The 26,393-nt window shown below is 34.8% G+C and overlaps 2 protein-coding genes across 2 annotated transcripts; one reads left to right on the top strand and one right to left on the bottom strand.

The window, feature by feature from the left end:
• Window positions 1–29: 29 nt before the first annotated feature.
• LOC105348952 (uncharacterized) lies at window positions 30–10,821 on the top strand. Its single transcript, XM_011458576.4, has 6 exons — window positions 30–191; window positions 2,867–2,927; window positions 3,357–3,428; window positions 3,643–3,785; window positions 4,362–4,461; window positions 6,990–10,821. Exons 1-6 carry the CDS (start codon window positions 107–109, stop codon window positions 7,093–7,095), a joined length of 567 nt encoding a protein of 188 aa, XP_011456878.1. The 5' UTR covers window positions 30–106; the 3' UTR covers window positions 7,096–10,821.
• Window positions 10,822–13,869: 3,048 nt separating this feature from the next.
• Window positions 13,870–26,248, bottom strand: LOC105348954 (uncharacterized). Its single transcript, XM_011458578.4, has 9 exons — window positions 26,084–26,248; window positions 24,160–25,607; window positions 21,764–21,832; window positions 20,180–20,337; window positions 18,593–18,747; window positions 16,985–17,136; window positions 16,618–16,845; window positions 14,836–15,013; window positions 13,870–14,658 (listed from the first exon to the last, which is right to left on the bottom strand). The coding sequence occupies exons 1-9, from the start codon at window positions 26,101–26,103 to the stop codon at window positions 14,430–14,432; spliced, it is 2,637 nt and encodes an 878-aa protein (XP_011456880.2). The 5' UTR covers window positions 26,104–26,248; the 3' UTR covers window positions 13,870–14,429.
• Window positions 26,249–26,393: the final 145 nt, after the last annotated feature.

Raw genomic sequence — 26,393 nt, forward strand, 5'->3', positions numbered from 1 at the left:
AAATAAATTAGATAAAAAGTACTTCCGGTGTTCTGTTATTGGCCAGAAAAGCACGTCGAGGTCTTGTAAACTGGATGGTTCATAAAGTAATTTATCGTCTTTTATTATGGGATGCGACAGAAGATGTACATTTATGTTATGGAATATTTATATAGGATTTTGTAGGTTTTTTGGACTGATTACAGCACTAGGTAAGGATAGACTACAATCTATTGCATAGCAACGTGGTGCGATTCAGACTTGATGATCACGCCATTTCCATGAGCTATTTTTAGAACACTTTCATTTTCCCGATTGCATGTGTATTCAGTCGTAAGATATTAGATCTAACTATATGAAACAAAGAAAAGTTTGGTTTATAAAGCGGAACTTTCAAGATTAATAACGAGTTGGGTGTTAGGCTTAAAGATATTCAATAGGCTTTTGTTTGATAATATGCCTGTGAAATAAAGTGCTTCTATCATATTCAGTAGACTGTAGAAAGTTTCAATATTTTATCGCATACTGGCATTGCTTTGTTTCATTTCATTTTCCTATTGTTAAAAATGGGAATGAATGTATAATAAACAGTGGATTAGTTCAAGGCAAAAAGATCGACCTCTTATAATGCCATTTAAATCCTGGATATTCCAAGTGACCTCTGCGGCTGGGAATATTGCCATCAAATGAGCAGAAAAGTTTTGTGAAATCAACATCAAAATCAGAGTTTATCTACATTTAGGTTTTTTATGTTACCTTAATAATGATAATCATGAAACAGGGTAATGTAGAATTATATCTACAACTATTTGTATACCCCCCCCCCCCCCACCCCACTGGTTCAACTTTAGAGGGAGGGGGGCCCTCAGATTAATATTTTCTGATGAAGTGAAATAAAATAAAAAGTAACAGTAAATTCTTTCATTAGAATGATTCCAATAATCATATACTAAAATTGGTTGGGATGAACCAGTAAACTGCTTGCTCATTATCCGAATCAGTGTGACTTATACAACCTTATTGATTAAATTGAAATGTTTAGAAGGCACTGATCAATAGAATTTAATTTTTTATTCCCATTACATAATATCTAACTCAAGTCACAAAATGAGTTGGCTCCTTATTGCATGTAACAATGTTATCTATGTAAGTACATCATCGTCATGTACATTGTATGCAGAAACTTTACAAATTAGTTTAGCCATTTCATGTATTTCACTCTCAAGAATTTTGTCATCTGACATTTAGAGCAAGAGTCAGGTTAGAAAGAGTATTAGCACAAGCTTGTTTTAACATCTTCCTTTCAGACATGCACATGAATTTTCTTTTGGTTCAGTACTGTGGCTTCCTCCCACATCATAACATGTAAATCCCTCACACCATACTTTTAAATTGTGCCTATATATAAGGATGATATTATATACATGTACAGTGATTAAATTGGTGAACTATTCTAATTGTTGTACAGTACACAAATCATACATTACTTGATCATCACATGATCTTGGTGGAGTTGGAGCTTTTTAAAGCATCATGGAGGTTGAATCTTTTATTGTTAATTTACCACCAACACACTGATTGTAGCTTGATTGTGTTTTTTAAGGATTTTTTATTTCAGTAATTCTTTTAAAAGCAGTCTGGGAAGGGTATAGTAATCTTGAAAGAAAAGCATTTCTAAAGTTCTATGTGTAGAATCAAGTCCCTGGTTTTTAAAACAAACCCTTCCTTATTTATAAAGAAAATATTCCAAGGCCAAGAGCATGTTTAATGCTTTGCGGTGTTCCAATAGAGAATATGGAAGCTTGGAGATGCTTTGTTTATGTTGTTTACGACCTGTACTGAGGGGCAATGCTTTATTCTCAAGGTCACCAAATTCTTCTGAATGATGTTGTTAACAAAGAAAAACATTACCAGGGTTACACGAATGACTCTTATTTATGACAAGGAGGAGAAAGATTTCAATGCCTTATTTTGTTCTTTCTGAAAGCTGTTCTGTAAATATTCTCTGAAATTTATGTATGTATCAATTTTTAAGTATCAATTAATCAATGATAATTTTTTATGAAAAAAAATTCAATGATGAGTTCTACATTTATAATATTTTTTCTCACATTGATTATAATAATTGTTTATACATGTTTGTACATACCAGTATATCTGTATTTCAACAATGTTTGAAAATTTTGTAGTAGAGTATTTTTCCTTTCTATATTCTTCCTTCTATGTTATACCCATATGATGCAACAAAGAAAGCATTTTATTTTTTAAAGTAATATAAAGGTCTAATTTTGTGTGTGTCACACACGTTTTTGCTTTAAATGGTTAAATTCATTCTGCAGTCAGAATTCTCTCTATATAACACTCTGTGAATGCCAGGTTTGTTGCATTAGAAGAACAGATAATAGAAATTTTATGTCACCATGGTCCATAAACAAGTTTAAAAAAAAAAAAAAAAAAAAAAAGAAACCTTAAAATATGGCTTGATCAAATAAATCAAAGCTACATATATTTGGAACTTTAGTCTCGGGGACCATGGCTCACATTGATTCCAGACTAACAGTATACTTTGTACTGGTAATACACACCCTTAGTATACTGCATGAGACTAAGTTATAAAATGGAGCTCATTCAAGTTTTATAATTGGATTTGAAACAGAAAATCTGTCCGTAGGTGTTGCCTTGTCTAATGTTGCAATGCTACTCATTCTAACAACTTTATTTAGCACAATATGTGACATATACTTTGTGACAGAAAATAAAGTGTTAATCATGTGTTACTGGTAGGATTTAAAGCATGACACTTGGTTCTTTTAACTGATTCTTTGTGTTGGTTTGTAGAACTTTGCCAGTTCCTAAGTTTGTGAGTTTTAAATGTTTCTTTTATTAGGTCTGTGGGGTATAGGAGTGGAGGCAGCTTACTATGGGCATTATCTAGGATTTTATATGATGTGAGTCATCTCTATTTAATACTATTTTAAATATCAATATCCATTTGCAATGCTATTATTTGTAATCATAATTTATTATTTTTGTACCAAATGTTTCATATAGATTTAAGTATAATGATTATTATTCAAGAATGCTCCTGTCAATAGTCTTGTATTATTTCCTGGAAGAAAATAGATTAAAATGATTGTTTTGACATGTATGTTACAACAGATTAGAAGAAATTAAATTATAGTGGGAATAAACACCATGCATCCATTTTTATTGTGTGTCACAAATAAGTAAAATTGGGGAAAATGTGTAACTTTTTTTTTGCATCAGTCATTTTTTGCAAAGGAAAGAGTATTTTATAGCAAACAATACAATTGAGAAAATTAGATCATCGCAAAGATAACCCAATATAATAAATCATGTATTTTTGATAATTTCAGAGTTGTAGCTATCCTATTGACTTTCTTGGAATCTGTGTTTGCCATCAACATGTGTGTCCTAGTCTGTGTGGGGTAAGGTTTGACCTAAAGTTTGATAATTATTTGTCATATACCGGCAGTATATATGTGTAGGTAGAAAAGTCGACCCGTGAATGGGTCTGGTCTGTGTTTGTTATAAACAACGAGACTGATGCTTCAGTGGTTATGACCTACTGTAGATAAACCCTGTCTTTATGTTTCCCCCCATTTTATCGTCACTGACCTACACTCAGTTTCTCCATGGTAGGAACGACGACTCGACCTCCCTGTGTCAGAGGCTGTGGGATGCGGTGCTGTGGATAGACAACTGGAAGAAGGGCATCCTGTACTTCTGCTTTTCTATACCTTGTTTTATTCAGCCTCACACTGTTTGGATGGGCATCATATCAGGTACGTACTCAGTGAAGTCTTGTCAGGTAGATAAATGTAGATTCAGTGATACCCCAATTATCCCACAGACAGACCCTTTCAGAAATGGGAATGACTCGCTGTAAAGAGTGAATCATCGTGGTGGGAGGGGGGCATCTTCATTGGATGTAATCGAGTGTACATGAAAATCGGAATTATCTTACATATCTGTACAAATTGTCAGGTACATAGCTAACATTGTTACATGTATCAGGACAGATCAATATTTTGACAGAATTCCCTTAGTCAGTTCATATTATATAAAAGAATGCGCTTTATAATTTTGTTTTTTGTTCCTGCATTTTATGTCAATTTCAGCATTTCTTTAAGTTGATGTGTTACTATTCCGTTTTTGGTCTGAGAGCTTAAACTTTTTTTGCCAATGAAGGAAAAAAAACCCATTAATATATTTTCATTGCCAATTAATTTTACAAAACTCATTTTTAAATGTATTTTCATTGCCAGTTGATTAAAAAAGTCCATTAATGTTCTTCATTCAGTTAGATGTACATTGCATTTGTAATTAATGATATTTACATTTATTGTTGTTCATTTCAGGAGTTATGCTTATATTCAGTAGTTTATTTTATGGACTGAAGTCATGTTACAATGAAGAACAGTCATTAGAAAAAGTATCCCACAATGCAACATATGACAGGTGAGTGTCCTTTACTTACTGTTCTAATCAGGAAATACACTGTACTATCTACTGTTACTATAGATACTGTGGCAGGGAGTGGCCCGCTCATTGAAATCAACAGTAATAGTAACTTTGATAATTTTTCACCAGGTGTTTTTAAAATTTATATAGAATATATGGTAATTTCTTAATGGTCAGCAGACATTTTGATTTGTCTCTTTGATCTGTGTTTTAAGCTGATTCCCAAATGACTCTTAATGCATGCTAATGCAGTTAGTAGAAGAGATGAAAACTCTGCCAGAGGATAAATTACCATAGGTTAATGCAGAGATTTACTGTTCGTTTCTGTTTATCAATATTAATCTCATTATTTGTCTTTGTCATAATACACAGCATTATATAAGCAATCAAATACTGTCTGTACCTATAACTTATGATTATGCAAATGATAGTGTAACAGGTTAAGAAATCACCAATCAAAGAAACTCGTCTGTTTATAAGACATGTATATCATCATTGACAGTAACTTTTCATAAATAACTCAAATGTAAGCCCAGTTCAATAAAAACAAAACAAATGAACACCTGAATATTTTCTCTACATTTGCATACCTAATGAAAGGAGATACAGGTAGGCTCAGTGTTGTACAGACGTAGATAGATACCTGGGTGTTTTGGTGTGTCAGTATACCAGTCCAATAATTCAAATTTCTTTTGTGATTTTGCATTGGAACATTCTGTATTTGACAGATATAATTGCTTTAAACAAGATTTGTTAATTGATGACCTTTGAATATCTGACTGCTGATGCTAGACAACAGAGGTTTGCATGATTGAGTCTCGGTGGCTAAGGCCCCGAGTGTTGGTATGAACCATGAGCTAAAAGCAAAAACAAATGCAGAGCTTCAGTTAATACATTTTTATAAATCTATTGTTAAGAGGGCTCAATGGCGAGGTCATTTTTGGACAGTATTAATCTCCTGGAGACACATCTTCGCTAGCCAAGGGATTTCGGTCCACTCTGTTCCCCTGAAGCGGAGTGGACCGACAACCCTTGGCTAGTGAAGATGCTGGAGACAAGCAACTTTGTATGAAGATATTGGAAAAAATTCCAATTTTAAAGCTAAGATATTTAGTTTTTTTCTTTACATATAAATGATAGTTTATGGCCCAAAATAGCTTTTTATGATTTTAAGTTATATTTAATGGATAACTTGTTGAACATCCAGCTTCATTTGAAATGGGCAGAAACAAGCTCAGAATCACGATGTGGTTATTTCTCTTACTCAGGATGAATGTTTTAATCACCAGGTACCTGGTAAGTTTTGGAGTCTTGGAGTTACTCCCCAAGATGAAAACACATGCATTTACCAAAAGCTTTCAATGAAATAATATTATTCATTTAGGTATAGAAAATACATGTACAAGAATAGCTTTACTTATGCATAAAAAATCTTACTATCCTCAAGAGTTAACCCTCTTGATATAGATATAGCAGCTAATGACTATATGTGGTATTATGCATATTTTGCCCCCAAAAAGTAAGGTTGAAGTCATATTGAAAATAGGTGTGTAAAAGGTTATCACCACAGTGACATCATAAAGTAGAAATGATGTCATGAAGATTGTCTTATTTAAGTAAATTGATATGTTGTAGCAAAATATGGGTGTTTTCCGATGGTGTTTCGATGGGGAAATATCGAGCGCAGGCTTGCTCAAGTACTATTTTTTAGTATGATGTGTATTACACGACCAAAAACAGTAGTTAAAATCGTACTTTAGCAGACCTGCGCTCTGTACTTCTAAATGCAAAATATAGATTTAAATCAAGATTAAAGTGATAGGTGTTCACTGTACAATGATTTATGAAGATTTGATTTTTTATATGATACTTTAGAAATGGGTTTAACTTTTGGGCAATTATTTAACCATTCTAAATATAGTCCTTTAAATACATATATGAAGAAAATAGATAGATAATATTGATGTTAAATACACATTGCTGGTACTAGTATTAGGCAACAAAATATCACCTAATGATAAAAAAAAACACCCATTGTAATAATCTTGATTTGTTGAAAGAGTTAATGCTTAAATTGAGAAGTTCATATTTGCTTAATATATATCTAATTCATGTAGTTTGAAATCATGTAGATAAGAAAATGCTTGTATTTTATGAAAATGTCTACAAAATCATGAGGGCTTTGATATCACTGCATGGGTATTGATGAAAAAGGAATACAAGATGAATACACATTTTGATCCTAGTAGGGTTTATGATGTACCGATTTTTGCCTGGTTTATTTTATGATACTTCAACAATATGCAAACATTGATTTTATTATGAAATAATATTCGAACTATCAAAAATGATCTATTGATGTTAAATTTTGTAGATTGTGTGAGATAGTGCTGGTTTTGATGTGATTTGGTGTTGATTTTTAAAGGCATAAATACTGATATCGGATGATCATGTGATGCACTGATATTGATTTTTGTAGATTTGATGCTAAACACTGATGGGTTTACTAACAATGATTTTTGTAGATTTGACGACATACAAGACGATATAGAGGACAGTATACTAAACCCCACGGAGGGGGGACCAGGGGTCCTGTCCCTAGCTGATCAGCAGGAGATCCTAGAAGTCTGACCCCGCCCACCTCCATCGTCTGTAGTGCTCTCAGTGTGGCGTCCTAGTGCTCATTGTCATTGTGGTGCCACTAGCCCAAACATGACTGGGCGTCCCTGCCTATCCATTCCCTCGCCACCTCAGCTTCATTTTCTCCTTTTTTTATAGAAGTGTAGGGCAACCTAGGCATGATTAGGATATTGAATGTATAGAAAACAAATTATTTTAAGGTGGTATGGGACAACTTGAGATATAAATGTGGATGAAAGTAAATCATTAGCAAATAAATTACCATTTTAAAAGTTTAAAATTGTACATTATATGACCATAAAATGCATTGAATTTTTTTTAAAGAGATTAAAATCCCCAAGAAGTTTCAAACTCAGAAGTAGTTGACTCTTAACCTATTGTGTAACTCATTAGAAATAAAATTGTCAGAAAAAATGTATAAAATTACAGTACTGTTAATTTCATCGTTTATAATAAAGAAAATACTACACAATATAGATGCGTCCCATACCTCCTTAAGATTGGAAGATGGTATCCATTCTTCCTGTAATTTGAAAATTCATTAATGTGTGTATGTTGTGTATATTGAGTTATGATATGGAGTAAAGTAGTGTAAAGTATCCAATCTCTCATTATTCAGGGGAATTCAGTAATTACATTATACATAAATACATTGAAAATGTGCCAGAAACCTGTTTGGGGTGTTTAGTATTTTTGGTGTTTTTTTGTACTTTTAGCTGTGTGTGAAGTTGATTATTTGTGGTGAAATTGCTTTTTCAAACAGTATGTGATAGTAATTTCATAACTATTAAGATAGAAAGCTGATACAGAAGGCATATAGTGTTCTTGTCACGAAAGAGGAGGTGTTATATGTACTCAAAATTGGCTAAAGATGACTTTAAAATCAGTTAATTCTTTAACAATAATTATAACTTTAATTTATAGGTGGTACCAAGCAATTTTTTCCTTACATAACAGTAATTGATGCTCAATGATATATAAAAGGTGGTTAAATTTTGAATAGATGACGATGCTTGAATTTGAGAAAATCATAATGCTGGTATAGATGGTACAGTAAAACTCTGTTATAGCGAAGTCCTAGGGACCAATGGATTTACTTCGTTATATCTGTATAACGAATTCGTAATAATAACTATTGCGAATTTACTATATACATGTTTTCTTTCACCAGACTTTAATTTTTGCTAATTGAGGCTTAGAATAAAAATATGTTTCTTTCATACCTTTAATAATCGGATTGTGAGTTGAAAAATTTATATGAAAATAAATTAATTCAAACTAAATGGTAGTGCAAACTTTTTTTAAACTGTAACGGATTTCGTTATAAAAGTGTTAAATTCGTTATTATTCACTCTGCAGGACTCAAAATCAGTTCGCTATATCTGTAAATTCGTTGTATTTGAATTCATTATAACCGTAAAATTTTGCAAAGATTTGTTAAAAATTTTGCAGGTGACTCAAAAAAACTTTGCTATATCCGAAAATTTGCTATACCCGTGTTCGTAATAAATTAGTTTTACTGTACCACCAAGTGACCAGACTTAAATTGTTCTCTTTACCTTAAAATTAATAATAGATCTGAACATAATTTTTTTTTTATCTCTCTGACATATTTACGTTATTGTAATATTTATTGATTTATTTTATTTTAATATTCTTTTTTTGTATAAGTGTATTGACATGCATGTATATAACATTTCTTTATGTAGAAGGTCAGAATCTCGCTTTATACACCGGTTTTACATTTTTAAAATACTTTTTTGTTCAAGAAGAACACTATTTTTGACAGTTTCTTATATACTCCAGACATTTTGGTTCAAGTGTTGTATACATCATCTTGATGACCTCTTTTTAGATTTTTGCATAATGCTGGTTAAACACTGCATAATGTTTATATATTAAATTACTGTTTCTCTTTGCATTAGATGTAACTCTTTTTTTGAAGTAGTGAAATAATCTATATACATGTATTAGGCTGTCCCAAGTGAATTCCATGTTTTACATTACCTTAGTGTATAAGTTAAGTAGAAATTGTCAAATGAAAAAACCCCACAAACCTCGCCCCTATTTTCAGTACTTTAAACCAATTTTATTCGCGGCGACTTTATTTCGCGATTAACTTCCGATAAACTGGTTAGCGACGACTAATGTTCGTGACCAAGTCTTGTACAGACCCATGTTGTTTTAACAACTATACGACAAGGACTGGTTTGTGGCCAGTAATATTTGTGATGACGACGAGGCTGTCGCGAACCTCGCAAAAATGTCAGTATTTATATTCTTTCTGAGTTTGATATCAGGTTTTACAATTAAAATAAGATGTCTTAATCTCTAGAATTACAAATTATTAAGTGGATATACTAATAAATCAAAAACTTAATTGGATTGTCTCTATGATCAATAGAACACATGAAACTTAAAATCTCACAGTATTTGTATTCACCATTAATTAATACAAATCAACTGTTTACCAAATTTGTTTAAATTTTATTGCCTTTCTTCACATGTTTTTAATTTGAAGCGATTTTAAATGTGGAATTAACTTTGGACAGTCTTTCCATGTTTAAAAAAGTGGGGATAATCAAGTTATAGAATGATCCTGATTCATGCGTTATCAGGTATGTGATTTCATGAGTATAAACATCATGCAGTCCTAAATTATTCTATACACTGCGTGTGCATAGGAAAATTAAGATATGATATTGTTCCAATAAGGTGACTTATATAATTTATGAACAAGAAATATGTGACATATCATTTGATGTACCTATTGAGTTGTTACAGTAATATTTTCATTGTACTGTGAGGATATACCAATACATGTACCAGTTATTGAGTACGCATGGTGTCGGAGATAGTGAAGTGAAATGGAGAAGATATTTATTAGTGGAATTGAGAACTTGCGGTATATATGAGTGCTATCAATTTTATGATCATGTTTAGTCATTACTGAGTATTAATTTAGTTGAAATGTCTGTGCTTGTGTGATTGTTCATGATTGCTGTTGTTGATTTCATGTTGTTATGAATGATGTCATTTTTTTTGTACATTCCTATTAGCATTCATAATTCACTAAGATGTTGCCAATTATCTTCCTTGATCAGCTTGAATCGTTGTTTGAATCTGTTAGTTTTAACAGAGAACTACAGCAGTGGATGTAAACTTCTAATGATTCGATTGCCTTATTTCACTAGGATGTTGTAATGTAGCTGCATTTTTCACTCACTATAATGCTGTATCAGAGGGGCCAAGCCCGTTTTAACATTTATTTCAATGTAACCATAAATAAATCTTTATTTATGTTACATTGAAATAAATGTTTAAACGGGCTTAGCCCCTGTGTGCTCTATCTAAGATATATTTTGTATTTATGATTCGTAAGAGATTTTCTCTGAGGTAAAAATTCTAGTTTTGATTTTTTTTATAGAATATTTTAGTACTACCGGTACTAATGGGTTATACTAAACTTTTAAAACAATTTAAACAACTAAAACAATTAAAACAATTTTCTTCAGAATCAAAGATTGGTGAGGGTTAGGTAATATCCTTGTCTCGTTTAGATTCCTCTCTGTATATTTTGTGACACTTTACTTAATTTCAATGATAAGACAGTGATTTTAATTCATGTGTATTAAATAATTGTTAAGACATTTGCAAAATAATATGAGAACATTTGCTGTCTGTTTAAAAATGCACAATAAAAAGGAAAAGAGTGTGTTTTATAGTTTGTTCTTTTTTCTTGTAGAAGGTTTAACTAAGAGAAATGTATGTTTACAGTCTAACAGACCTCCCTCTACATCCATGTTGGTAGAGTACGGTAGCTGGTATGAACTTGACTTAAGGGTCTTCAACACCTTTGGAAAAAGTTTCGCATACTAACTGCTTGAAAATTCATAATCTTTAGGGATATGAAACCTTAGTATGCGTTCAAATTGGGGGAACAAATCAACTTTTGAAATTACCGGTATATTGCTAACATTTAAAGAAACAAAAGCCTTTTCTGTATTTGAACTAAGAACCTGCAGGTCAGTAGGTCGAAGCTGTACCCATATTGTGGTACATACAATAGACCAGTTTTAGTGATAAGATAGGGATTTTAATTCATGTGTATAAATAATTATTAGGACATGTTGAAGTCGCAGAATCTTTTAATGATAAGATGCAATATGATATAAAGCTTCACAATACCATAGGTGGAATTGACATGTTATGTACTGTCATGAAAAGTAAAAGTCACTGGGTGTCGAGGACACTTAATGTTTTCAAGGTAAGGTTGGCGATTACAAGGAGATAACTCTTATATTTTCATTGTGACGTAACCTCATCTATCCTTTATTACAGATACTGTGGAATCAATAAAATTTGTGGGGGCCCATTTTTGTGGATTGCTTAAATTTTACAGGTTCGTGGGGACGTAATTTCGTGTATTCTCTTATTCCTATAAAAGTAAATATGACTTTATAACCCTAATTTAATAATTCGTGGACGAGAGGTACCCACCAATTCCCCGAAATATATTGATTTCACAGTATGACCTCCAAATTTATATGATGTAATAAATGATTTGGGTTTTTTTTCTCGCAGGGTTCTATAGAGCCACTTTTCCAGATGTGTTATTTTTTTTTGAAAGATATAGTCTCATAACTGCAGCGATGTGTGCATACAAATTGAGTAACGCGCGCTAATGATTCAATGCTTATAATTACATTTTTTTAACTTCTTGCCTTGTCTGCAAATGTGATTTACACGTCAAAACTTCTGTATTATCCTAAGGGTAAGTTCAAATTAATGGAAGAGCCACTGTAACAGACACACACGTGAACTTTGATTCTCACTTGTGACGTTGCATTTTACAGCGTTCAACGTTTGTGACGTCATAATAAAACTAGTCATTTTAACCTTCGAGTACCCTGTGTGTGTTACAGTCTTATAACTGCAGTGTCTTTTCACACACTTAACATGCAAAAATATTTGGAATGTAAATATTCCACCTTAAAATCAGATTCTTGCTGCTCCCATTTATATGATATGGCAACACATCGTACAAACAGGAGCAATGAGGATCTGATTTTTATCAGATTGTAATATCACATAAGAAAATCTTAAATCAAAGAGAAACGTAACAATGGTAATTTGTATATATTTTTTATTTGTATTCCTGTGAGATTTTCTGTAGACAAACAATAGACAAACTCCACCAAAAAAAAGTTAAAAAAGGAAACTCTAACACAATCTAGCCAGCACTGACCGATATATGTACAGAGAACGATGTCAGATCTTGTTGAAATGCACCTCCCTATCTTTACAGAGTATGTGAAGCACTAGTTTATAATACCCCTTGTACACAGAGACTCTCTACCAGCCTTGATCAACAACTGTTGGGTCATTTCTAAATCATTCATTACACTGAGGCTGTCCTTTGATCTCAAAGTAAAATTAAGGATATGCATCATTTTTTTCTGGTATTCCAATTTAAAAGTCAAGATCTAGCTAGCATTCTTGAGTTTTGGCGTATTCAATATTTAAAAGGCAGCATTTAATGACAAAGTATTTTCTTAAATTTTTTGACAAAAATTCACAATTTAATATGTGTCTAATTAGATTTTATTTCAAGTCTTCAGTATTAACTGTCAGACATCAATTGAAAAGGGTATGGTATAGTTTTTAAATATTTTTTTTAACAAAAAACGAAAAGGTTTATTTAAAGAAAATAAATCACTTGAATGTATAAATTTTGTAAATATAATAAATCAATTTAATTCTCTAGATCTTGACTTTGAAATATATAAAAAGTTTAACTAAGTTTTAAAAAGATTATGAGCAGTCTTTTCGCCAAGTCTGGTACTTCATAAAAAGAGTCTATAACACATCATATAATATAGTGGACACAATGTTTACAACAGAACAACAGGAATGTTTCCTCACCTTTACCATGCCAGAAATAAAACAAAATCGGTCATCGTCTTACTCGCTTACACCCTGACCTCAATTATTTCTGTGTAAAAAAGCTGCCTGATCTGCTATGACAGACAAAACAAAATATATCATATGCATTTCATGTAACATAGCAATATTACAATAGATCTAATACATCTTGTTTTTATTTTTTGTCGGTTTGCTACAAAATACAAATGTTTGAAATACAATTTAAAATCAAAAACTCCTAGTATTTAATTTTTTGTTTGAACAGAGAAAATTCTGGTTACAATGGTGATGGGTAGATATGTATATTGCCAAGTGATGCACGGTTAAGAATGACTGAGATCATGGTATCAAACATTGTACTTTACTGGCCACTGCCGCAGGCCAATCAATACACACAAATAAATACCATACACACAAGCATAACTTATAAAACCTACTTTACATTATACCTATCAAAAATGTACATCTTACATACAATAATAAAAATCTAATTCCAGACCTTTATTTAAAAAAATCAGAAAAAAGTATTATTTTTTTTCACTTATCTTTTACAAAAAATATATACACCAGTATGTACTTTCTAAATTCTGTTCCATTAGCTTAAAAACAAAGGAAAGAAAGAGAAGCAGAACCTGAGGTACAGTTGTTTCCCTTTTGGTCTGGCGTGTTGAGTATTTTTGGTCTCTTTATATTTCAGTTATATTATAAGTTATTTCATTCTTTGTCTAACATTACTAAGCATTAAAAAAAATCATGCAGCCTACATAAAGCCTTCAAAACAAGTCTGTACAGTAGCCCATAACAGAGAGGAAATAATAGCTGTTTTAATGCATGTCAATACAAACAAAGGAAATAATCATTCATCACAGCACAATGATTTGTAAAGATTAAAATCTGACAACCAGAAGGCAGAACTACGCATAATCCTGGTCTTGATTCGAGGGACAGCAAACCATTGTACAACAAGGGTGGCCTCCCCTTGATTTTGTTCATATTCTTTGCAATGCATGACTTATATAAAAAGAAAGTGCCTATTTACATCAAGTATAAAAACAATTTTATAATATGAAATTATAATGCACAAATTACTTAATAAGCAATTTTAATACACTTTATTTATAACCACAATAAATGCACATGCTACAAAAGTTGTCATGACAGAAAAAAAAATAGAAGTCATTACCGACACTGGTCAGTAATTATGAAATGATATTGTAAAGACTATGACAACTGCCTGGGAATCAACATGTAGAAGGTCGTATAAAAATAAGAAACAAAGTATCCCTGATACAGTTCTGAAAGGCCTTTTAAAAACATCATTCATTGCAAAGAATTCAAAAGATCACATTAATTTCATTGCACTACCGAGGTGCCCCTTTGAAGTTACAATGAGGGGGGCACTATCTGTACTGAACTAGGGGAGGAGTCCCCTGGCTCCCAGGGAGGCTCCTAGCTGGCATCTCAAACTCCACCAGGAGCGGGAAATGGTCTGAGGGGACGTGGGGGTGGGGGCATCCCAACACCTTGTTCTGTCTGAACCACTCCTCCTCCAGTGGCCCTAACATACCGATCAGATTCATGTGATCTTTGGAATAAAAGATGTAGTCAATGATTCCCTTGAAGTCATACCTGTAAACAAAACCACATAGTAGTATCTTCACATTACAAATGTATAATATCTAATGTCAATTTAAGCTTAAAAACAAAATAAAAAAATTTTGTCCCATGAATGCACTTTACATATTTTAGATTTGTGGTAATGCTGTTAAAGCTGTTAAATAGCATTCATGTCAATCAGACACCTACGTATAATTAGTAAATGGCATGATGTCTTTTTCGTAGGCTGTGTTCAATCTGAAGTCGTGACAAAAAGAATCCTTGTCATTGGATGCGTGGATTTTCTGCAGGGCATCTTCGTAACCTATGTCTTTGAAGTCGGTGTGTGTGCGAGCTACTTTTCCTGAGAGAAGATATTCTACAACACCTACAATAAAAAGAAAGACTGAAACATTGGTATAAATGCCAACAACAGATAAACTTCACAACACAAGGTGTAAAACACGGCTCTGAGACATGGGACGTCGCCACAAAATGTTGACATCTTTGTCAACACATAAGCTTTTCTGGTTTCTGGTAAACATGAAAAAGCAACATGCTGATCACTGGAATATTACCGCTCACTGATGTACAATCAGTTACACAGCGCAAACTGATATGTCACTATGTCCTTGAAGGTGGTCATCCCAACCAGAGCTGTCCGACATACAGAATATCAAAACTCTAGGCATCCAAATCAGGGAGAATCTCCATGACTGTTTGATTAATTCATTAATTCAAATAGTACTGATACAACTTTCTTACAGATACCATATTCAGAGAGAATCTCCATGATTACAGGATTCATAAAATACTGATAAAAGTGACTGTGTAAGAGTTTGTGTGTATGTGTTTCTTGAGTGTTTTTTTTTTTTTTGGGGGGGGGGGGGGGGGGAGTGGGGGGAGCTAAGACTTATGAATCTGTCAAGAAGAGTATCCTCCAAACTCCTGCCCTTGTACCTGTGTAATAAGAGACTAAAGTGCAGAGCTTTATTGTCTGTGTATGAGATGCGCAGTTAATAGATCATAATAAGTTAGAGTAAAAGGTCAAACACAGTATAAACCAGCACATGCTGATCCATCAAGGCTCCCTCCTACAGCCAATAACCACATTCGACATCACGGGGTGCTGACCTGTGCCCCTGACGGCACGGGGCCCATTACCCAATCAGTCAGACCTCTTACCAGTAACAGGTGTACTTCCACACCAAGGTCATAACCCGCAGTCAAGCATTCATCAAAGACTGATCAAGTTGTCGAAACTCACAAATGATGGATTATATAGTTATTTTGTAAAGTTATAAAACTTAACAAAGCCTAACATGCACTCTAACTAATCATTCCCATGTTCTTCACTGCAATGGGATTGAAATTTCTTGTTGATTTGTTTGTCTTTAAACTCTAACTTTGTCGTTTAAGAGACCACAACATAATTCCCAGAATCAGAAGTACTATTAGATGCAGGTGTAAATAGATAAGTACAACACAATGTTTCTACCAGCAACAGCACAGTGATCTATCACAGTCTCAACCTGGTCTATGGGGAAAAGGTTAAGAGGGGAGGGCATGGCAATGAGATTCCATCGATTTGTAACAAAACTTAACATCTGATAGCTACCGGTATTCTGAAAATTACTCTAACAGGAAGATTGTTTCAAAAAAAGTCACACTCCTTACCTCTAACAAAAAAAATTAAGAAAGAAAATATCTGGACTGGATTAACATTTCCTTATTCTTTCTTAATTAATCTTTTAAAACATGAGACTTATGCACTTCATGTAAATTAAATGTAAATAATCACACCATTTCCCCCACTACTTATCAAGTTTATAATTGCGATAATAAATAATTAAACAGATCTCCACATAGACTGTCAAAATCTGCGACAACTTTCAGAACAGATAACACCGAGTACACAACTTTCTGGTAGATATTAGGGGCGTGTAACATAAAAAGTTTGAGTGAGCACGAAGTACACAAAGAGCTACAGACCTGATTCAGGCAGTGAGTTGAGGTCTCCACACAGGATGAGGGGGATGGAGTTGACGTCCACCGCCCCTGAGGCAGTGCTGGTGAAGTTTTCCTCCATCACCTGCTTCAGGCGCCACATCAACATCATGGTCTGGATCAGTTTCACGTCCGAGAACTCAGGGTCCCAGTGGATGTGGGCGGTCGCCACTACCAGGGGCTGCTTCACCTGGGCCTCACTCAAGGAACTCGCTGTTACAAAACAAAGGGGGGAAAGGGGTTAGTACTGAAGATATACAGCTCATGGCACATAAATGAATCATCTATATCATTGACACATGTATTTAATTTTGTGAATTCATTGATGGGACAATAAGTCAAAGATACCAACCACTGTCGTAAGCTCCCTCTTTGGTTTCTAACATGGCTGCTAACCCTATGTTGTCCTTTGTCATGACTCTGTTCAGCATGTCGTCTGAGCCCTCAGCATTAGCCATGGCCAGCTGATTGAACTCAACACAATCCTCTTTCACTAAGTTGAACCTATAGTAAAATAAGAAATAAACTTTACATAATGTCACTAAACAGTTTACCTATATATGTGATCTATCTTTTAAGTCAAAGAAACCATCTGAGCTTAAATGTGGAAGAGGTCTTGGGGTGCAAAAATCTTTTATTCTGAGGTTTGTGGTGAAGTTTTGAATGCTTTGACAGATTAATGGTCGACGTATAAATAGAGTATCCCGGGGTCAGCGGGCAGGAGATCAGCTGTCTACATGTTACATGGAGAAGGAAATGCTTTACAAATGATGACATCAAAATGTGCAACAAGTCTTCGCTGAAGAGGAAACAAGCTGGGATGTACACATCCATTGTCTCTCAAGCATTAACAACTCTCCATCACATCATAAAGCACAGCTACAGGAATAGGTCAATTCTCTGAATATGTATTTGAAATGGGAATGATAAATATGTTCAGTTTTTGCAGTGACAGAGTTTCTATTTAAGGACATATTGTAACCATGTCTTACAAATCTGTTTAATGCTTCATGAAGAAGCCTTGCCACATTTCTAACTTCCCTATGAGAATTTACAAAATACATGTATCTTTAATTGACATTGTTATACTTTTTATTTACTTTTAAGTTTAATTACCAAGAAAATTTTTTAAAATGAAAACACAAAATTTTTCACAATATTATACAAATACATATTGACCTTTACAAAAACACATAATGCAGAGATTATTTTGAGTGTCCCTTTGATTTATGAAGGAAGTAATAAGATACTGTCTTCTGTTGGAGACCGGGTGATTAGTTCCACACTGTGCATCAACAGAGGCGGCGACTGCCCGACTACATGGTTTTTTATTCTGAACACTTGAGAGACATGGTATCAAATGTAGGTCTAACATTTGGAAAAGATTTCTGCCAGGAGTTCAAGAGTTTTTATTCAATCAGAAAATAAATCTGTCCCCCTTATTGCCTGACCTATTCAATTCAATAAGGAGATATTGCTACTCTGTGGAGATAATGTTTACGATCTCAATTCTGCTAAAGGTCAATATAATGAATGACAATTCCAATATTTCCTTAATGAGTAAAAACTTCCCTTTTCTGGATATTCTAGACTTCCATAAGAAACTGAGTTCATGCAATATGCAGATTACAAATTCTAATTGGGTGGCACATTAATTGTAATTTCACATCAGGGATGTAATTAACATTTAAAATAATGAGTGCAGATAAATGTAGGTCTCAGCTGCCTGTTTTTGAAGGGCACACCCTGTACAGCCAATCTGTCATGCTCATTTTTCTGCACTATCACACATGTGACATAAGAAGATAAAAAAGAATCCTCTCTGATTACAATGCTTCTAATAGGCTTAATATGCAAATGTGTTGAGATAGAAACCTGTGTGAGAATCTTCACACCTTGTCTGTATGATCCACACAGAAATCACCAGACAAACATCACTATAATGAACTCTGTCACATACTTGCTGGTCTTGAAGAATATTGCACATCCATCCACATGTTTTCTGTCTGCTTCTGTCATTGTCCTGGCGCGGGATTTAGCCGAGAAGATTCCATCATAGCCGTCTCTCTGGAGTTCGGGGAGGAAGAAGTTATGGAACTGATCCGTCTCTACTTCCTGAAATGACATCACTTGATTAACTCAAAGAAGCACTTTATGTTTTGGTCATACTAAGGATTTTTTATTTTAAGATCATAGTATATCAGATATTAAAACATAAAATTAAGATTTTGATCTGCATTGATCGATTGCTGTGTGTGATGATCCAAAGAACCAGAGTTAGGCACTTTTTGTATGTTTTTTTGTACCATCAAACACACATCACTTCACATTTTGGAGTGATAAATGACGACTAATTGAGAAGATGTAAGGGACAATTGTTCAATTGACAAGTGTCTAATTTTCATTGAAGTGATTTGTTAACGAGATGTTACCACTGTTAATTATAGACTGGGTGATTGGATATTGATCAGTGGTAACCACAGGGAAGATCTATGTCGTCTGCTTCCTATCTGTGTTGTGACATTTCCCTGCTTCATCAGAATAGAAGTCACAACACATCTAACAAAAAGTGTTAACTTGTGGGTCACCGTGAAATGACTGTAGGGGGACAGGTGCTCTAAAACCAGACATGGAGTACTTAGGTGGACAGGTGCTCCGAAACAGACAGGGAGTACATGGGACACACTGAGATGGGTGTCAGGTGTATCGGAACATCTCCGTAAACACACCTCTCTAACCTGTCTCTCTATCCAGGAACATCTTAATGTGCACTTTAACAATCTGATGGGGAATAAACATAGAGCACATTTAGCGAAGATCAGGTCATAAATCTGTTTCTATTTATCACATCATCTGCACTTAAGCTTTTTAATTTGATGACAAAGAAGTTGGTTTTTTTCAACTTGTGTCAGCTTGCCCAGGGCGAGGTGCTGTGTTCTTTTCCTGTTTGTCTTAATTGAGTTGATTCTAGCTTAGGAGAACCCACGTAATGACTGGCGAGCTGTGTCCTATAAGGAGTGCTGATAGTAAGATGTGATATGTTACAAGGTGGCCTAAAATCCTTGTCGCAGAGTACTATTACATAGACCACATCCTACACTTGAAACAATGACGAAAATTGTACAACTGCAAGTTGACGTCTGCAGTTTATCAAAATAAAAACAATTCCTCTTGCTTTCTTGCAAGTTTTGATTCACTTTTAATTGATGTCAATCCTGCTTGACTGACGTAAATGACCTTCAAGGTTTTTCTCCTACGCCATGCATCGTACAAAGGACGGTCTCTGTAATGTCATATACCCATTTCAATGATCTTATCGATATTTTCTTGAAAACATGTGATTTTTTATGCCTTAAGCCTTTTCACTCCATAAATTCAGTAATCTGGCTAAAGACAATATTTGAGATACAGGAAATGATATCCTCACTGGTCGAGTAAGGACATACTCTGAGATATATGTGCTGATTTCTCACCTATAAACTGAGGACAAATTTGAGATAAATGTGCGGATTACAATGTCTTGAGAGACAGGAACTGATTCTCTCACCTGTAGACTGATTATGTCGGCTGCACCGTGTCGGATTTCTTCGATGATCCCCTTCTTCCTGTATTCCCAGTTGAGCGCCCAGGTTGGACAGTAGCCATACATCTGGCGTGTGCAATACTTGTCACACAACACATTGTAGCACATCACCGTGAAAATGGCTGCAACAAAAATGAGGAAATAAATTCAATACTAATGATTCAGCTATCTAATACTGAAATAATGCATGTCAGAGAATGGGAGATGCTAGAAATTGTCTGGAAATGCAGCAGACTTCATTAATTAATTTTTGAAGGCAAATGGTATTGTGGCCCTTGCTGTCAGAGAGCTGACAGAATGTCTCTTTTGACTTTACTTAATGTTAACATGAATAATGATAGTGACAGCATCAACAGGGCTGTATTCTACACAACTTGATTCTGTTTTGATTTATACTGTTGAGGCTGTAATGTCCCTATTGTCTATTACACAAATCTGTTCAAAATACACGTCCACTAAACCAATTTTATTGATTTCTTCTCATATAGCTGCTTTCATAGTCCAGTGTTTACCTTACATATTGAATGCAACAAATTGCTCCAAACAAAAGCCAACTTACCCTAAACCTAGGCATATAAATATTGGCAGCAACCAAAAACCAATATTTGGTCTATTTGTTTTTGGTTGTACTAATGAAAAACATTTTTGTGTGTAAGTGCTAGGGAAACAGACAGTGTGGTTAATTGAACACAATATGGTCGGCCGCTCAGTGACCAGTCAGACCAGTCAATACTCAATCTCCCTGGTGACTTCCCTACCACACACACACACACGTCCCTACAGAGCACACAAATTTCTTCTTGACTATTTATTCAATTATATTTGATACAGATGGATAACAGAAATTGAAAGCTAGAAATAATAACATCAGATCATTGATTTTAATGCTTCCCAAAGCCTAGGTGATAAAATCATCATGGCTGAATGACAATATGAAAACAGTCAACAGTCCAGTGACAAAGGAGAGAAATATTTCTAGACCTCGCGGTTAATGGACACTGAATGTCAGCATAACGGTCAAATGTCTAAAAACCACCTAAAAATAAACCCATCCCAATCCCTCATTGGCCTCAACTTTCTAATTAATTCAAGTTAGGAATATCATAAATATTGAAATGAATCATTCACTCCTGCATTCTGAATTTTACAATTTTCTAAAATAAAATAGATGTCACCTCTACAGATTGTATTAACTTTTTGAACTTCTACCAGGGACAGCATATATTTTCATTGAAAGAGCTAAAAATAATTATGACCATAAATAAATAAAGTGACAACAATAAGGAGATTGTGCCTGAATGCCGTGGTGTATTTTATTACATCTTTAGGCCTAGTGTCATCTCAGGCAGTTTAAAAACTTAAATGCTTGGTGGAATAAAAAAAAATACATTGGTATTTTTTTAAAACCCTAAAACCTGAAACTTTGGTATCATATATCTTGTACCAAGGTGAAATATTTTTGTAAGTTTTTGCATCAAATGACAGACTGCCTACATGTAATGATTCTTGGAAACTACTGGTTACCATGGTAATGGATTTTTAACCTACCACTTGGTCTGGACTTGTCTGCTGCCTTGACTGGGATCCATGGTCGAACTGTGGGGGCGGTGGAATTGACTGGAACAACAAAAATAAAATCAAACATTTGGAGACCATGTCATCAAAAATGTTTTATGGAAGCTTATGAATGACGAGCTAACAGAAATAGTCCAGCACATGAATCGGCCAGTGGATAAACAAATAATTATCTAATCATGCTGATACTTATATGTAACAGATCTGCAATGGCTCAATCTGATGGTTCATTTTACAGCTGGAGGGGATAAAATAGCATACCAGGGTAATTTGTTCACAACAGTAAAATAAATGATTCATCTCATAGATGAAAATCAGTATCAATATAGATCAAAAGGGGTCTTCTTTTGAAGTTTAAAAAAAGGATCAAAATATCATCCACCATTCCTAAAACAATAAACCATATGTGCCCGAGGGAGAGGGCCCCTATTTGTGTGGTTTGATTATTGGATAGTCATTATTTTACAGAGCTGATTATCAAGTAATCTTCTACTGAGGTCACATTTAACACATCACAATAATTCAAAAACTAACACTTGTCAATTTATTTTGAATTGTTATTCATATATAAGCACAGTGACTGCAGTCATGATCAATTAATTAGAATACATATTCATATTAATTGTGTCTGATTAATAATTTATAAAACCATTTTTGACGAGACTCTGTAATTAAAGGCAATGAAAAACAAATGTTTTCAAAATTCCTTCAGAAAGTGTTAATTTTAATGAAGTTGTCATGTTCTCTCACCAATGCTGTCAGAACTGTGGATTGATAAGTAATGTGTCTGTGGTATGATTTCCTGGTTCAGAATCCTAAACACCAGATCATGATTAACAGCTAATCCGGTAACTTTACAAATTGTTAAGCAGACTCAACCAAACCTACATTTTCAAATATTTTTATCACATGTTTTTTGGTGTGTTACAATATGAATTTAAAACTTTTTATTTTTTTACTGAATTCAAGATGATTGAAGACCAATGTATACAGTAACTAAAAACAGTGGCAAATTTAATATAATTTTAAACCCTTAAAAGGGCAACTGATTACTCCAATACACTGTACTAAAATATGAAGCAGTGAAAGTAATTATGCTGGGTAAGAGTTATGCAGAATCTAATAAAACATGTCTCAACAAGCAATTCTGTATCTCAGAAACAGGTACAGAAGTTGAACTGAATCCCCCTCTAACATCCATTGACCACGGTCAGGCGTGAAGAATTTGAAAGGATAGGTAAATAATAGATGAGGAAGAGAACTACCTGCCTTATCCTGTGTTTAACAAAGTGGGGTTTTATGGGTACATTCCTCTTTGTCAGGGGGAACTAGAGCGTTAACTTAATTACATGTACAGTCATATTCGAAACTTTTTGTAATAATACGCACTATCTGACTCCAGCATTACAAATAGATGGAATTTCTTTAAAATTGGGTTAGCAACTCTGAACAGAATGAGGGAGTGGTGTATAGCTCACACTGAGAATCGTAGGAATGCCTTGTACATAAAAAGACATGAAATCTCTTTCAAAATATCTATTAAGCTAGATCATCAGCAATAGGTTTTCACAATCAGCACCCTTCATAATACTTTTAGACATACATAACCTGCTTCAGGCAGCATTATGAGAGATCGTTCTTATTTCAGTTGTGAATCAGACAGGGAACATGTGTTACTACCTCTCTGTTATGATTTGTAATACTTATAGAACTAGTCATTCATAGCTAGTCAAAAAAATGACAGGGCACGAACATGACACACTTCTGTTCAAAACGTCTATTTTGGTTAAAAGTTATTAAAGGTCTCAGGTGGCACATCCATTAAACTATATTATTAAAACTTAATTTAAGCTACACTGTTCTTTGTTCCTAAAACAGATTTTTACGCATCTATCTTAAAAAAACCTGAAGTGAATTAATGATATTAGTTTCCTTCCATTAAAATTCACAATTCCACAATTGATGTCCTTCATACTCTAAATAGTAATTGATAATAGCATGCATAAAAAATATTGTTCTTTCCTAAAAATTTTTTACAAATAACAAACAAAATACACTGTTTAGTTGAATTAGACATCAAATCAATACCTTTTTTTTAAAGGAAAGTTTTCTGCTCAACAAAATTGTTTTTGGTCACTAATGATTACCTATCAGTTTTTGCTCATGACTTTTAAGGAGCATATAGTTCCCCTACTATTAAGTGTAAAATACCTGGGAACCTGATATTCTAACACATGTATATCTTTCTATTCTGTGTAAAGAACCAGGGATTAACAATAAAGGGGGTCAACCAGGGTCCTAGGTTTCCTAGGATACACACATTACACCCTCAATCTGGTCACACTAACTAACAGAAATTACAGACTTACATTTCTCCAGTTCTTTGGGGGGAATCATGTGAGTTTTGGGGATGGACTCTGTGTCCTCCGGTAGGTACATGGAGTTCCGTAAGCTGTATGAGGGAGGATACATGTAGGGCCAGTAACAATATGGCACGGTGAAATAGGGATTCGTTGTAAACGGGGTCATCATATGATATGGCACCATAGGGGGTAAAAAGGTGGGTGTGCTTGCATAGTTACTTTCCACATCCTCTGTGAGGTCGTGGTGGTAATATACAGTAAAAGTCACATCAGTATCAGTCAAGTCAACATAGACGTCATCCGGGAACGGCTCCTGAGGGGACTTGATGCCGATGTCCAACAGTTGCTTGGTTGAAGCTTTCTTGCTCAGCTTAGTTGGTGAGTCTGACTTTTCATTGGGGCTGTTTGTGTCAATTATCTCTGCCTCAGTGGCTTCATCTTCGACCTGACTCTGACTCTCTTCAATTACTTCCACGCCCTCTTCTGCCTCACTTTCCAGACTCTCCTCCTGAGGCTCCTTGGTTTCTGGGGGTGCCTGGAAGGGCTGAGCAAGACCCTGATCATAGTAATACTGATAGTTGTAGTAGAACTCAGACAGGCACTGGGGGCACTCCGAAGGCGGGCAATCATAGCGAATCAGTGGGCAGCCAGTGGTGAACTGGGCCAGCCTCTCCAATTCCTCAGGGGTCATCTCTGTCTCCATAGTTTCTGGCTGTGAGTTTGAAGCATCAGACTCACACTGAGACTCAGAGCTTGAGATAGTGGACACAGTATCACTCTCTGTGTCTTCCATGTATGATCCTTTATCACTTTCATTCAAGTCATTACAGATGACTTCCACATTCTCACACTCAGCAATACTTCTAGGTTTACTACTGACCTGGTCAGTATTTTCTAAAGAGTAAGTGGCATTGTTTAAAACATAATCTGCCACAAATTTAGAACTTTTCGTTCGAGTATTTCTTGCAAGATTGTTAGATCCTACATGAAACTTTTTATCTTTTCTGTGAGTCTTCTCAATTACTGAGATTAAGGCACTTAAATTTTTAACGTCTTTTTTCGTTTTGATTTCCTTGCTACTGGCGATTTCTTCGTCGGACACAACACTAACATCACTGTTACTGAGCTTGCAGTCCTCTGACTCCTCACGCTGTTTGGACTTGAGCAAGGTATCTGCCAGGGTCCGCTGTTTCTGTTTTAAAGCTGCCTTTAGAGTGTCTTTTAGCTGAATCACTATAGGGCTGTTTGCTTTGGTTTGTTTACGTAATTGTCTTTGTTTCCACTTATTGTTTTTGCCAGTTCTCTCCTTGAGACATTTTTTACAGGAGGAGGGTGGTAGCCTGAAGGCATTGTTTTGAGCGGTGGGGATGTCCCTGGAGTCTAGCTGTACAGCTCCCGTGACGCTCACTACCTCTCGCTTCACAAAGCACGTGTCTCCTGTAGAACACTCCATTCTGAATAAAGAAACAACCACACAATATTATCAACCACACTCCACTTAACCTGAATCAAAATACATCCTCATACGAGTAGGTCCTATGTGTTTTTTTAAAATAATCTTCTGACACAAAGAGGCACATAACAGGAAGAAACATGTTCATCCTGCTTCCATGATGACAAAAGAAATTCAAACGTGCCCTTCCTACAATGTGTAGTAATATCCTGGGTTTAAAAATCACTCATCCATGTTTCCCCTAAACAAAGAAGGTCAGAGAATCAGAGGCAGCCCTGTGCTGGAGACTGATAAATAGTCAGGTAGACTGAGTATACCTGTACCTCTTTGTTCAGACAGGGTGGATCAATGTCCAATGAATTTATAGCACACAAAGGAATATTTAGCATACAAGTCTTCTCACCCCTGCAGTCCTACCCTAGGGCTGTTTACAAGAAATACAGGCAGTCTGAATTACACTTATAAATATCTACCTACCCTGAACAATTTTGCATCATGTTAAGACTCCTGCTGTGTTGAGATCAGAAAAACTTCCTCCAGGATTTCCTGAGGAGATAGAAGATGTGCATAAACCTGTGGCTAATGATCACATGGAGGTGACTGCCTGGTCAGCTGTTGGCTCCAGTACCAATCAGGGGTAAGGTCAGCAGCCTCCCAGTGGCCCCGGGGTGAGCAGCAGTGACTGACTCAGTGACATGTGCTCTACTGAGCTGCAGTGAACACACAGGGCACTAACACAGCACTACACAGCTCCTTTCATATTCCTTCCTTTTCATAAACAAGGTAA

The sequence above is a fragment of the Magallana gigas genome, chromosome 7 (assembly GCF_963853765.1).
Source record: "Magallana gigas chromosome 7, xbMagGiga1.1, whole genome shotgun sequence".
NCBI lineage: Eukaryota > Metazoa > Mollusca > Bivalvia > Ostreida > Ostreidae > Magallana > Magallana gigas.